At 41.5% G+C, this 13,530-nt stretch overlaps 1 protein-coding gene across 7 annotated transcripts in view; it reads right to left on the bottom strand.

The window, feature by feature from the left end:
* Positions 1–861: 861 nt before the first annotated feature.
* The window catches only part of CCDC187 (coiled-coil domain containing 187), a 33,680-nt gene continuing 21,011 nt past the window's right edge, over positions 862–13,530 (bottom strand). For 3 of the 7 annotated variants that reach the window (XM_072936664.1, XM_072936667.1, XM_072936666.1), the window contains 14 exons: positions 13,054–13,151; positions 12,186–12,690; positions 11,557–11,690; positions 10,979–11,079; positions 10,668–10,855; positions 9,505–9,592; positions 8,534–8,748; positions 7,202–7,385; positions 6,857–7,016; positions 3,791–6,135; positions 3,084–3,425; positions 2,610–2,753; positions 2,053–2,178; positions 862–1,772 (listed from right to left, as the gene is read on the bottom strand). In XM_072936664.1, the coding sequence (XP_072792765.1) occupies positions 1,587–1,772; positions 2,053–2,178; positions 2,610–2,753; positions 3,084–3,425; positions 3,791–6,135; positions 6,857–7,016; positions 7,202–7,385; positions 8,534–8,748; positions 9,505–9,592; positions 10,668–10,855; positions 10,979–11,079; positions 11,557–11,680 (4,203 nt within the window). In that variant the 5' untranslated portion in view covers positions 11,681–11,690; positions 12,186–12,690; positions 13,054–13,151 and the 3' untranslated portion in view covers positions 862–1,586. Of the gene's footprint in view, positions 1,773–2,052; positions 2,179–2,609; positions 2,754–3,083; positions 3,426–3,790; positions 6,136–6,856; positions 7,017–7,201; positions 7,386–8,533; positions 8,749–9,504; positions 9,593–10,667; positions 10,856–10,978; positions 11,080–11,556; positions 12,691–13,053; positions 13,152–13,530 lie in introns of all 7 variants that reach the window. The other 4 variants (XM_072936668.1, XM_072936670.1, XM_072936665.1 and 1 more) reach the window with 4 other exon arrangements.

The raw sequence follows: 13,530 nt of genomic DNA, 5'->3' as shown, positions 1-13,530 counted from the left end.
GTAGGGTTTAACTGAGAAATAATCATTTTCTATGAAAGATAATGACTCCTCTTGAGGCTAGTATCAAGATTTATTGACCCAGGAGGTTAATATTGATCAAACCCAAGGCAAACAAAATATTAGACCTTGAAGGAGAGTAATCTTGATATTGAAGCCTTGCCACTGAGTGAACAGGTCAATATATCTGGGTGCCAGAATCTCAGGGTTTGAACACAGAATGGTGGGGGATATTAAACATGTCTGACATGTTCTGTGTACACACTTTTTATTCTCATCTTTATTTTATAGCTGTGTCCTTCCCTGCAGAGCACCATGTGAGGGTTCAGGCTTCACTCACAACCCTCATTGCAAATCTGATGGCTCTCTGCCTCAGGTCCTTCAGCTATTTATTCATATTTAAGTGATATTTTTAATAGATTTCATTCCAAACACAGGGACCCTGCGGCTGCAAAACCAGAGGGAGAATAAACTGAAAAACCAGAGTGCTGCAATTTATAGATTTATCATTATATCCCACATGCACTAAGTCCAGGAAAAAAAATTGAGTTAAATTCTGCTATAAACTGACAACAAGAAAACAAGTAACTTATGTGGATTAACTAATCAATGAGGATAAAGTCAGAGACAAGGAAGTGAACCACTAGAGACATGAAAATAGTTTACAGGGTAAGATCACCCATTAAGGCGCTGGGGGCAGAAGTTGCCTTTTTATTTCTGTTCATATGGCAACAAGCAGGGGAGGGTTTAATGTACCCAGCAAAACAAAACAAAAATGCACCCAATTCACTGCTGAGAAGAGCAGTGTGTGCAAGACAACTGTAATTCTAATTGATTTCAGTGAAAAGAAATAAACAAAATAAACCATGTGTATCATTTTTTATTCAGAAAACAAGTACAAAAAACGAGGAAAAAATACAAACATAAAATGTCTTTCTATTCCCTAAGCAGATTTTAAGTACTGTATTTTTAAATCTTAAGTTTTATATATAATTTATCTTTATTGATCATGATTTTAATGTTATTTGAAAGACACTCTGAATAGGATTGGAAAAAATCTGATCTCTTCACAATCAATTATTCAATAATGAACAGCTTCTGAATTCCAGTAAGAAATATTTGCACAGTATTTATTTTAAAAAGAACTAAAAGGTTTGATTTTCTCAATACAAAATAGGTGAGAGCACAGCAATTAGCACAGTGAACAATTACCATTCTGAGGAAATGCTTCTATTTCCTTGTCAAAATCTTGATTTTTCCAGTTTTGCCAATACAAAAGCAGTATTGATTTCCTCTCTTTTGTCTATCAAAGCACTCTTACAGCACCGCACATTTGGATATTGTAAAAATTCAATGGGCTCCTGTGAATTGCATGATAAATAACCCAGTTACAGGCACACATCTAATTGTTAGGAATTAAAGGTTCTGACAGAAAAAATCTCCAATTTAAAGTGCATAACGTCAGTATTTGCCTCATTTGCATAAAATTATAGACATTTAACCTGATTGTCTGGCTCCAGGTCCTGCCATTCCCTGTGCCACCTCTCTGAAACCACATCCAGGCTCATTTTAACCAGTTCCACAGCATATTAAAAGAAACAAGATGGTTCACAGTCACCTTTCAAACAGGCTTTTTTCAGATAAATCTTATTAAGAACTCTGATTGTGTCAAGGATCAAGCTATCAAATATGGCTTCAGTCATCCTCATCTTCACTGTTAATTCATCATCACCGTAGGAAGTCCACTGAGATTCTTCTTTGCGGAGCTCCTGGATCTAAAATATAACATGGAAACAAATTTTTACTTCAAAAAGAAGAGCATCACAGAAGTACTGAGACACTGCATCTAATCCAGCAACTTTACATCTGCATCATTAATTTAATTTAAACAACTCACAAGAACTGGAAATACTAGATTATTAATTCAATTTTTTAAAAGGTAGTTATTTGAAAATCTGAAGTTAATTTAAGTAAACGTGATTCTCACAAAAGGTTGAGAATTTCTAGTTTAAATTTAGAGGAAATAAACAAGTCCCCATTGGAAATTCTGCTTACCAGAATAAGGTCCACTCTGTCTCTCTTACAGTTTCCATACTTGGTCATATTTAGGAATTTTCTTTTCATTTCTAAGTCATTCTTTTCCAGGTTCATTATTTTAATAATTTCACCCTGAACAAACGTCTACAAAATAAAGAAGGCTGAAAAGAACTCTCCTCATAAGAATTCTGGTGCTGTGAAGGTTCCAGATGAGTGACAGGTGCCAGTGTGAAGATCCAGCTTTAAGTCCAGAAACATCCCAAAGTTTAGGGGCCTGATCTAGAGGTAGCTGATCAATACTGGCCAACCAACACATTTTAATCATAATATTACTTTAGAGGTTACATAGAAAATAGGAGAGTTTAAAGGCCCATTCCCATTCTTAACTCCATACATGTGGAATCTTTTGACTAATCAGCTCAGTTATTTATTCTGACATTTCAGGGTAATACTGTTTCTTCTCCCGTCACCTCAGTTACATTGCCATAATCATCCCAAATTTCACATTTCTTTTTGCCATTGCAATCTCTGCTCTTTCCACTCTTGTTCCTGTACTTTTTATTGCCAGAACATACCTTGACATCACTGACATCTGCCCTTCTGCAGAGAGGCCTGGAACAGAGAGATCCCACTTCTTTTTTCATCCATGGGAATGTATTTGGCTTTGCAGTCACTTGATATTCTGCACACAGCAACTCATGGCTCAAATCAAATATAACCTGTAACAAACTCAGCAGGACACTGAAGTCAGGAAAACTGGATTTCAGTCCCCAGCTTTCCATGGAACATGACTTTTCCTGCACAGACCCAAACCAGACACTGAGTCAGGTGTACAAGGTCTTACGGTGGAACTCTGGCAAAAGTCTGGACTGTCTGTAAGGACATTTATTCTACTGGAATTATTCTACAGCAAATCGCAAAATACTCCTGGTAGTACCTTTCAGTGTCCCTTTAGTGTTAGCAACTGGAATAACATTAAATATTAGCTAATATGATTCAGTCTCCAGAACACTACAAAAGTTAATTAACAGTTAATGCTTTGAAAATACCTGATTATACATCCTCTTGCTTTCTGCTTCCAAATCATTCCCTGGGAGATCACTATATTCCAAGTGCTTTGGCACGTTGCTGTTCCTGAAATTTGATTTTATGTTCTCTGGGGTCCATAATTCTTCCACAGCATATGCAGACAAATTTTTAACATAAGAACTGTTATGTGGTATCACAAGAGGAACTTCCACAGTTTTCTTCCAAGGAGCTGAGTGCCACTGGTCTGATTTGTACAAGTATTGCTTTTGTGTCTGTCTCACCAGCATGTTTTGGTCAGAATAAGGCTGATCAAAATCTTCAGAGCTTCCAAAAACACCAGCATCAAGGATTTTTAAAAGGAGCTTCAAGAGAAAAAGAGACAGATGATATATTCCATATTTTCAGAGGTATTGAGATTATTATTATTAGCAACTGACAAAGGTTACATTTAAAACCATTTTATTCATGGGCTCAAAGAAAGTCTTACTGATGTATTATTAAAAATTCCAATAAAGAAGTCCCATTTTCTTTGTTTGGACCATACATGTACTATCCAATGGATACAGAATAACTCCTTTAATAAGGAATGGGTCACATGAAGTGAGCAACCTGGTTCCAAATATTGATGAAATTTCTATCAATGATAAACTGGGCCACACAAATTCTTGCCTCTGCAGACCCAGCTTCAGGGCCAGCACTTGAAATAAAAACTTCTCACTGTACTTACAGGCAAAGTGGTTGGAGAAGTCTCTGGAGATAAATGAAGTATCTTGTCTGCTTTTGATCTCTGTTTTCTTTTAATCTTCTTATATTCTTTAACTGCATCATCTATAAATTTAGTTACAATTCTGTCTGTTACTGTGTGACAACCATGCATGCAAAGCGTATCAAAATCACCCAGTAAAACATCAGAAACCTTTGCTGATGGTTCAGATAAGGCAGCAACTGAATTTTCTTTGAGGGGAAACGGTTTCTGATTGTCTTCATGCCTCAGGCCGTTGCCATAATTCATCATATCTTTTTCAAAGGCACTTTTATATTTGTGTTGAGCTGTTTTAGAAAATGCAATTAAAATGTCAAACAGAAGTTTTTTACTGAGTTCACTTGCAATATCATCAGCAAGTTTAATTCTTTTCTGATCCTCTACCAAGCAACAAATATTTTTGCTTGTGTTTACCTCATCTGTCTTGTTTGTCTCTGGAAGAACATCTGCAAATATAGTTTGTTTTATCTGTGCCAGTTCTGTTTTTTCTTTATCTGATCCCAAGCACATTAAGTTTTTTTGACAGAGGAATTCATTATTGTTACACTGGTTGGAATGAGGAAACATTTGCCCTTTTCCAGGCAGCAAGGCACTGTGTAACCCAGACTGGTTTTCTTTCACTTCTGAACCTCCTGCACTGTTTGTGGCTTTTGCTTTCTCCCCTACAAACCTCACTCTCTGCTCACCATCTTCAGAATAGTTGCAGTCTCCTCTGAGGGAGTCATCATCACCATGGAAGGAGTCAGAGTCTTCATTCCCCATGTAACTGGAACTATTTTTGTTAACCCCAAACAGGTGTGAAATCTCCTCAGGTCTGACGAAGACCCCACAGTGCTGAGCACACTCAAAATACTTCACTTCTTCATAAGTTCCAGCATTGTCACCTTCAGCTTTGTCCAGTGCAACACCAGCCCAGTGACCACTGCCAAAATGAGTCTGGCCTTTGAACATCAGAGTTCCAGGCTGGCTCTGCTTTACCAACACCCTGTCCCCAATTTCAAATAATGATAATGGGTCATCACTCTCCTCCTCAGTGTTGAGCAGCTTTTCATACATTTTGTATTGTTTCATTGGGAATTGAGGACTTTTACTTCCATCAGAAGAATATGTGTTTGACACAGGCAGAAACTCCAAATGCTGCAAAGGCATCTCCTGTTCTCCATGCTGGTTTTCTGATAAACAGCTGGAAAGAGCTGTAATAGATTGTTCTGAGAGACAGCCATCCTGAGCTGAAAAAGCACTACTTGTCTCTGCACTGAGCAGGGGAAATTCTTCAGGCACAGTGTTATCAGGTAATGGGGGTAATGCATCCATTTCCAGTGATGTATCTTCATCCATGCCCTGACTAGGCTCTGAGCCTGTCATTTGTTCCGGTGGAGATGGGAAATCATCCATGCTGGAGGCAGGATCACCATTTTTCATTGCATCTGTACCTAAAGGGGGAGGAGGAAGATCTTCACTTGGAAATGACAAATCCTTTTTGTTAGAGGATGGCAAGTCAGCACTTCCAGAGGACAATACTTCATCCACAAGACACAGCATTTCCAACAAGGCATTCTCATCAGCTGGAGGGAGACCCTTATCACTACTGGAGGTTGCATCAGTGCATGAAGGGCTGGCAGCTGCATCACTCCCCAGTGCTGGGATCTCATGAGAAGAGGGCTTGTTTCTGCTGCAGCTTTGTGAGGCACCCAGGTGTGGCTCATCCACTCCCTCAGTAGGGTTTTCAGACTGGGAGCAATGTGCTGACTCGGTTCTGGAGGCATCTGCTTTGTCTGCTGGGATAAAGGAAAGCAGATTATCAGTGCAGCCATGATCCAACACATTTCCAGGGTATTTCTGGGAGAGAGATGAAGTCTCAGCTCTGTCATCTTCAGGCAGCTCACGGTCATTGTGTTTGTCACTAGGTGATGTTTCCTTTCCATTGCTTATTGCTATTGGCATCTCTTTTGAGAGATTAGTGAACACATCACCACTGTCACAGACAAACTCTTCTGGGACACTGACATCTATGTCCTCTCCATGCTTCAGCTCTAATTCTGGGTCTGAAATGGAACTTTTTGAGCAGCTGATCCAAACTGCAGACACTTTCTGAAATTCTGAGTGAAAAGAGTCTGATTTGGCACTTTCACATTTCAGAAAGAAGTTATTTGACTTGGAAAGTGATTCAGTGAAAGTTAATCCCTCAGAAAATGCTTTAAAATTTAGTTCATCAGAAGCTTCATGAGAAGTATGGTCCAAATGCTTCAAACACTGACTGGCATCCACCTGATGGATCTCAGAAGGGACAGGCACTTCCACTTCTTTAACTGGAACATTTAAAAGAATTTTTTTTAAAAAATCAGCATTTAAAAGAAAAAATATTTTATAGAAGAGCTTGCTGATAGATAATTTAGAACACTCAAAATTATCATGCTCCTCACTATATCTAGGAGTAAATTAGAAGTTGGACTTCATGATCCTTGTGGGTCCCTTCCAAATTAGGATATTCTGTGATTTTGTGAAATGCATAAAAATGGTTCATTAGAAATATGACAGAAATAGGACATACTGCCACAATATGTAAATATTTATATTACAGAAATTATGCATACCCAGAACTATGTAAATGATATAACTGACTCATATATAAACAGACAGTTTTATTTTTCACCTGTCTAAGAGTAAGAAATATGAGCTGAGGATAAAACTTGGAAACAAAAAACTCCAGCATGTCCTGTCCAAGTCTATCTTCAACTGATCTATGTTCTTTTAAAAAGAACAGCCTTAAATTCTTGAAAAAGAGAGCAAATTGTTAATGACACCATCAGAGTAAGTTATGATTTTGTTCTGGGGAAGCAGTATAATCATCTCTCTTAATAAACCTCTGAGAGATCCCCACCATCTTGCCCAGCAGTGATTTATACATTGGTTATAGTGAGCAAGACACTTTGGTAATGAATGAGAAGATTGTCTCTCTTTCTGTCTGGATTGAAATTTGATTGAAGTAGTTGAAACAGATTAGACATAATAGCATTAAATATGATTGACCTGTTCCTTCAAGAGTATTTTCTGCCTGAACCGGGCATAAGTTACACCAAGTAGGAAGCATCCCCAAGCTTTTCACTGGGTACTTTCCGCCACATGGATTATCTTCACTATCTTTAGGATCAGGGTGTGAAATAAGTGCTTTTTCCTCCAGCACAGATTCCTAGAATGTAAATATTTAGGAGACAGAGTTATGTTTTAAGGAAAAAGTGCATATAACCAACACACTTATTTTAACAACACGTTCCCAAATGCCAAATGAGTCTTGTGTTGGTCCCATTTAAATGCAAATGTAATCTGGGATACCCTTTCTTTAGGCATTAATGGAATTGCAGATGTAGTCCTTACCAGAAATACACACTTTTGGCCTTTTCTTGTAACAAGTGTGGCTACAGATTCCATTCCAGCTGAATTTGTAGGTTCCAGAGGTAAGAAAACATTATCCTGAGCATTAAGGGACTGCTCCAAACCTGAGAACTCCTCCACCTGTTTCTGGTGTTGTACCAGTGATTCCTTGTTCTCAGTAGAAAAGCTGTAAAGAGTTCAACACTGAATGCTTCATTCCTGATCAATATAAAATATGAACAGACTCATGAAGGTGGATTAATAGCATAATCACCACTCTGCACTCCTACACAGGACAGAGATCTATGGACAATCAGCCAGAATTTGGGTGCATTTGAGTTCCACCAACCCTTGGCTGCTCCGGGCTGACACAAATATTCACTGTTCTCCTACGAGCAGCCTTGTCAGTAATAAGAAGTGAAAGCACAGCCAAGAAACCTTTTAAAGATTTCTCTGACTTATAATCAATAACACCATGAATAATAGATCAGTTCCATGCAGGGATTTATTTGAAAGCCTTCCCCTGTGGGGACTTAAGTAAATGCACAAACCTGACTCACCACCCTGCTAAAGCTCTGGGTAACACTGAATGAAAGGGAAGTTTAATTCATATTGATAAATATATGTCTTTAACTGCTTGTTTTCCTCTTCCTGAAGCAAGCTAGATTTTTGTTCTGAACAGTATAGATGCTGTGGGGTTCTCATTCACACTGCTCAGCTCCTCCAGCCCAGCAGGAAGCAGACAGGGATGCTCCTGGGGAACAGCAGGACAGGGATTTCTCAGTCTGAGCAAACTCCTGAATTATATCTCACCGTAGGATTTTACATGACATCTCTGTGCTTCAGTTTAAGCCTAAAATTTAGCCCTGTGTATTACAAAATGCTTCTCTGGTTAAATCCTCAGTGAAGCACAGAGCAGCTCTGAAGGGCTGAGTGATGCAGAGGCTGAAAGTAGAGGGTGAAAAAGGAGTGAATTTCCCCAATTAAATCAATACATTTCTACTCATTCCATATGGGTATTGTGAAGCCTCATTAATATATAGTTGCAAAGTGTTTGGGTTTGTAGTTAAAAGCCACCATGAAAGCATGAAATATCATTAGCAGTTGTGTGGCATCATTAAAGGTGCCCTGGGGAACTCACCATTTGGGACAGAATGATAAGCAGTGATCTTGATTTATCAACTGTTTGAACACAGAAGTTTAAAAAATTTATCACCATACACTTTCTTTTTGGAGTATTTAAAGCTCACACAATTATCTAGAACATGCCTGTCTCCAACTTCTCCACTGAATTTGGTCCTGCCTACAGCAATCACAGAGAAAAGCTTTACTTGCCCCTCATATTTCTTGCTCTTTTTATGATTTAGCTGGACACAATTGTGTTTACTCCCTGACTTCATAACCTCCTGCTTTCCAGCCAAACTGGGCAGCTTTTCCTGGAGTTGTGCTGTTGAATGCTGCATCATTAAGATTTCTCTCTGCTGCTTTAATAAAATCTTCCTTTCTTGATGGGCTGCCCTGTAGATGTTTTTCAGGTGCTGGATTTCTGCCTAAACAAAGCGGAGAAACAAAAGAGCATAATGGAGTGAAGATAATGAAGAGCTATACTTAAAAATATGTATGTTTCTTCACATAGGGCACTATTAATCCCAAAATACCCTGAAAATTCAATAGTTTCCTTTTTCATAAAAAATTGCAGTTTTATTTTTCAACAGAGTTTCACGTGTGAAAACTGATGACAAGTAAAGGGATGTTTTGATGGCATGTCAAGTGGTGAGACCTTTAAAAATGAATTGTCTTCAGATCACTCAAAACTACAAGGTGCTTTGTGGTTTGCACTAGGAATTCCTTTACTTAAATGAGAGGTGAGCACCACACAAGGAGCAGGACAGAAATTTTCTGATTACCAAGTGTAATTATGAACCTAGCATAGTGAAATAACCAAGACTATAAAATTAGCTGTCAAATTAATTTAAGATATTTCAACATCACAAGCATAAATCAGTGGAAACCTACATTATATGACCCATTTGTTATGGCATAAATAGAAAAATCCACAATAACAGTAAGGTAGAAGAAGAGGAAAAAAAAAGATGTTTTCTTTTATCCAAGATTTACAGACTGCTGACTTTGGCACAAAAGCCACCTCACTGTGGGTATGTAGGAAGCATGCAGAATAATGGATGCAAAGGGATTTTTTTTTTTAACACAAACCCCACTTGCTCCAGCAACTCCAGACACCTCTCTGTGCTGCATCCTCCCTGTGGACATGAGATGAATGCCATCTCCTCTCACTGCAGCATTACCTGCTCCCATTTCAGCTCCATCAGGATTTTGTGCTGCTTTGCTGCCATGGCAGAGGCTCCAGTACTATCCTGCAGGTTTTCCAGAACACTGGAAATCACAAGGATGAGAATCAGAGTCAGATCATTAAAAGCCTTGAATTTATGGATGGGAGCGGAGCAAAGCTCCTCTCAAAGCAGCTGTAGGTATGGAATGCTCTGCAGAAAGCTCTGATGCACTCAGACATCTCAACACCCTGGGGTAGTGGCACCTGGACCTCTCCTGAAGCAACTGGAATCTCCTGAGCACTGGGAGGACTCTCATAGTGTCTCAGTGTGGTCAGAGCTGAGGGTCTCCCCTCACCATCCATCCCTGAGGGCTCCACATCCTCATCAGTGCTGAGGGACACCCCTCACTGTCCCTGAGGGCTGCTCATCCTCATCAGTGCGGAAGGACACCCCTCACCATCCATCCCTGAGGGCTCCACATCCTCATCAGTGCGGAAGGACACCCCTCACTGTCCCTGAGGGCTGCTCATCCTCATCAGTGCGGAAGGACACCCCTCACTGTCCATCCCTGAGGGCTCCTCATCCTCATCAGTGCTGAGGAACACCCCTGAACATCCATCCCTGAGGGCTCCACATCCTCATCAGTGCTGAGGGACACCCCTCACAATCCATCCCTGTGAGCTCCACATCCTCATCAGTGCTGAAGGACACCCCTCACCGTCCATCCCTGAGGGCTCCTCATCCTCATCCGTGCTGAGGGACACCCCTCACTGTCCATCCATGAGGGCTCCTCATCCTCATCAGTGCTGAGGGACACCCCTCACTGTCCATCCCTGAGGGCTCCTTATCCTCATCAGTGTTGAGGGACACCCCTGAGGGCTCCTCAGCCTGGTCAGTGCTGAGGGACACCCCTCACTGTCCCAAAGGGCTCCTCATCCGTGCTGAGGGACAAGCCTCTCCGTCCATCCCTGAGGGCTCCTCAGCACAGTTGGTGCCTCACACCACCACAGAGGAGGCTGCAATAGAACTCCACTCTGGAGACACTAAAACCACACAGGCTCCTTTCCTCTCCTCATGCTTTACTTGCAAGAAGATTTGACATTTATTGTGCTCCCCAAAAGGAAGAAAAGCAGTCCTGGCCCAGCATGCCTGCCCCGGTGGTGCCCCGTGGCCCTCACCGTCTGCGGTGGCCCAGCCAGGCCAGCTCGGCCCTGGCCCTCTCCTCCAGAGCCTTTCTCCGGAGCTGCAGGAGCGCTGCCTGGCGCCGAGCCCGCAGCTCCTCTGCCCTCAGGCCCTGCTCCACCACGGCCAGGCTGCAACCATGGAAGGTGCTGGAGCCTCCGAAGCGTGGAACGGCTGCACTGTGCTGGGGACAGAGCAGAGTACCGGCATCATCAGGTGAACAGTTTGAGAGAGGGACTAAAACCAAAAAAACCAACCAGCCCAGAGAAAGAAGCACCCCTCAGACTGTTTCCAGAGCTGGTGTTACCTGGCTGTCAGAACTGGCCTGGTCACTGCTCTCCCCATCGGTTGGATTCACCCAAGGTGAATTCGAGGTGTGATGGATGTGCTGTGACTGCCTGGGATCTGCTGGCAGACATCCCCAAGCAAAGAGTTAATGTCACCAAAACTAAAATATCTGAAAGAAAAAGACCCAAAAAAACCAACTCCCCCAGTACAAGTTAACATCCATATCTGAACTCAAGGTGCCTTTGGCAAATATTTGTCAGCCAAGCCCGTGCACCGCCCTCAGCAGGAGCTGGAGAAGTCATTCCTCAGCTGTTCACTTCCAGGAGCAAGGCATGGACATCAACCCTTACAAGTGAAATCATGGCAAACAGGTAAAAATTTTAAAAGGGGCCCATCAATAGGGTAAATAACTCTCAGCTCCCAACATGTTTTAGAACGGCCAGGAGTGCAAAGGAATATGGCCATAGCTTAAATATGCATAATGCACATAAATATTTGGGTCCAAATTTTAAAAAATTAGTTATAAAATTGTGTTCCAGACCAGGTTGAATGGGGCATTTTTCCCAATACCACTAAATCCTTTAACATTATGTTCACCTCCTTGAAGCACTGAGCAACATGAACCTCCTTCTCCTAAAGGTTTTCTTTCTTCCAATATTTTAGGATCTACTAGACTGGGATCTCTTTCTATCTTCAATGTAGAGTGTCTCAGTGAACCCATCTCTTGATTACTGAAGGTAAGAAAAAAGAAATATTTTCTTATCGCAGTCAGAGATATTATTTCAATTCCTTGCTTTCACAGCCAAGTCCTCCATGGAGATTGAATCTCTTCAAAACAGAATGCTACTCATTTTTATGTAATACTGAAAGTTTTACCTGTGCAAAGGTGCCTTTCTGGTAATTGCATCCATAAGACCCTGGAAGCAATTCTCAAATCTTTATGCCACTTTAAATGAACTTAAAAAATGTACATACAATGTTCCAATTTATATCAAGGGTATGATAGCAAAGCAAAATGAAGAAAAATATACTTTTCACACAAGTTTCAGAGGGGTTTATACTTTTTCAAAAGTACAAGATCTCCCACAACGGTGAAAAGGTGTTAATACTGTAGTTCAGGCATAAATCAGAGTGAAAAACACTATATAGCAATTACTTTAGTGCCCCAAAATATTAATATAATCAAACTACAGGCCAAATCCTTGAAGTGCCTCGCTCTAGCCTACCTCCTGTAGCTGCCAGCAGCAAGATGACCTTCCAGCCAGTGTCCTCTGTGTGCCTGCTCTGCGTGGTAAGGTCTTGTCAGAGGAGGATCACTGCCTTTGGAATTCCCGTGGTCCTGCACACACAGAAATTGTCACACGCCTCAATGATCTATTTGAAAAGCAAAACATTTAAACCATTTTTCCTCATCATCTTTAGAAAGCCTCTGGTTGTAGATAATGCTTTATCTACACCAACAATTCCTAAAGAGTTGATTAATTAATGGGGTGGGAGAAAATTCTGTGGGTATGTGAGGGTAAGGTGCTACAGCAGCTCACAAATTGCTGTGTGTTGGAACTGCTCTTACATGAGTTGGGGCCTAGTGGTGTTAACCCAGGATCTGAAATCAGAACTTACCTCTGAGCAGAGCTGCAGCAGGTCCCTCAGAAACCTGTGGCTTTCCTCAACCTCTTGCTTTGCCTTCTCCCTCAGCACCAGAAGCCGATGCTGCCGCTGCTGCTGCTGGAGCTGTGTTAGCAAGTGACACATCATAAATGGTATCTCTAACCAGGTGACACCACACCTGGGAGCTGGGGGGCAAAGGGCAGGACAGGAGCTGCACAGCCAGCTCCTGCCACATCCTGCTACCCCAGGTAACAGCACAAATGCTGCTTTGGCTGCAGTACAGCAACATCCACTCACCCACAAGAGCTATAACAATGTCTCCAGACAGCAAATGAGGTATGGCACCTCAGCTTTATAGTCCACAGGGTTTATAAAGCTGACTCAGATCATGCCTAAGCACCCCTGAATGTGGGGATAGGGAGCACCTTCTCCCTGGGACACCAGAGCTGGAATTCCCTTTTCTCATTACACAGGTTTCCCACTGACCTTCAGTTTGTGAGCCAGTAGTAAGGAGGTTTGCCTCAAAATGTTCAGGTGACTCCTGTGTTTGTCCTCCAGCTCCCTGCTGCCAAAATCTCCCTCACCTGCAGAAGTTTAGGGAATCATCACAAACGGAATGTGTACATTGTTCTGACTGCATTTCCCTTTTGAATCCTCCCTGGGCCTATTTTTGGAAGCCTCCCAAATGTGACATCTGCCTTTATTACTGAAATAACTTCTCTGCATACATTTACCTCTCCCACCATAACTGTAGAAGGAAAATGTCAGTACCTACAGCCTGTCAAGAAATGTGTGAGCATAAAGTCCTGCAAGTATTGGAGGACTTAGGGAGAGAGGAATGAGGAACAATTCCTGTTCTAAGTCTGACTTTCAGAGTGTGGGTTATTGTCACTCTTGGTCCCACTGCTCCTTTACTGCACCAACAGGATCAGAATCTTTGGGTACAAAAAAGAGAAACTTCCC

Source organism: Taeniopygia guttata, chromosome 17 (genome assembly GCF_048771995.1).
Source record: "Taeniopygia guttata chromosome 17, bTaeGut7.mat, whole genome shotgun sequence".
NCBI lineage: Eukaryota > Metazoa > Chordata > Aves > Passeriformes > Estrildidae > Taeniopygia > Taeniopygia guttata.
Note: the sequence above shows the minus strand (reverse complement) of the source record. Positions and strands in the feature narration are given on the sequence as shown.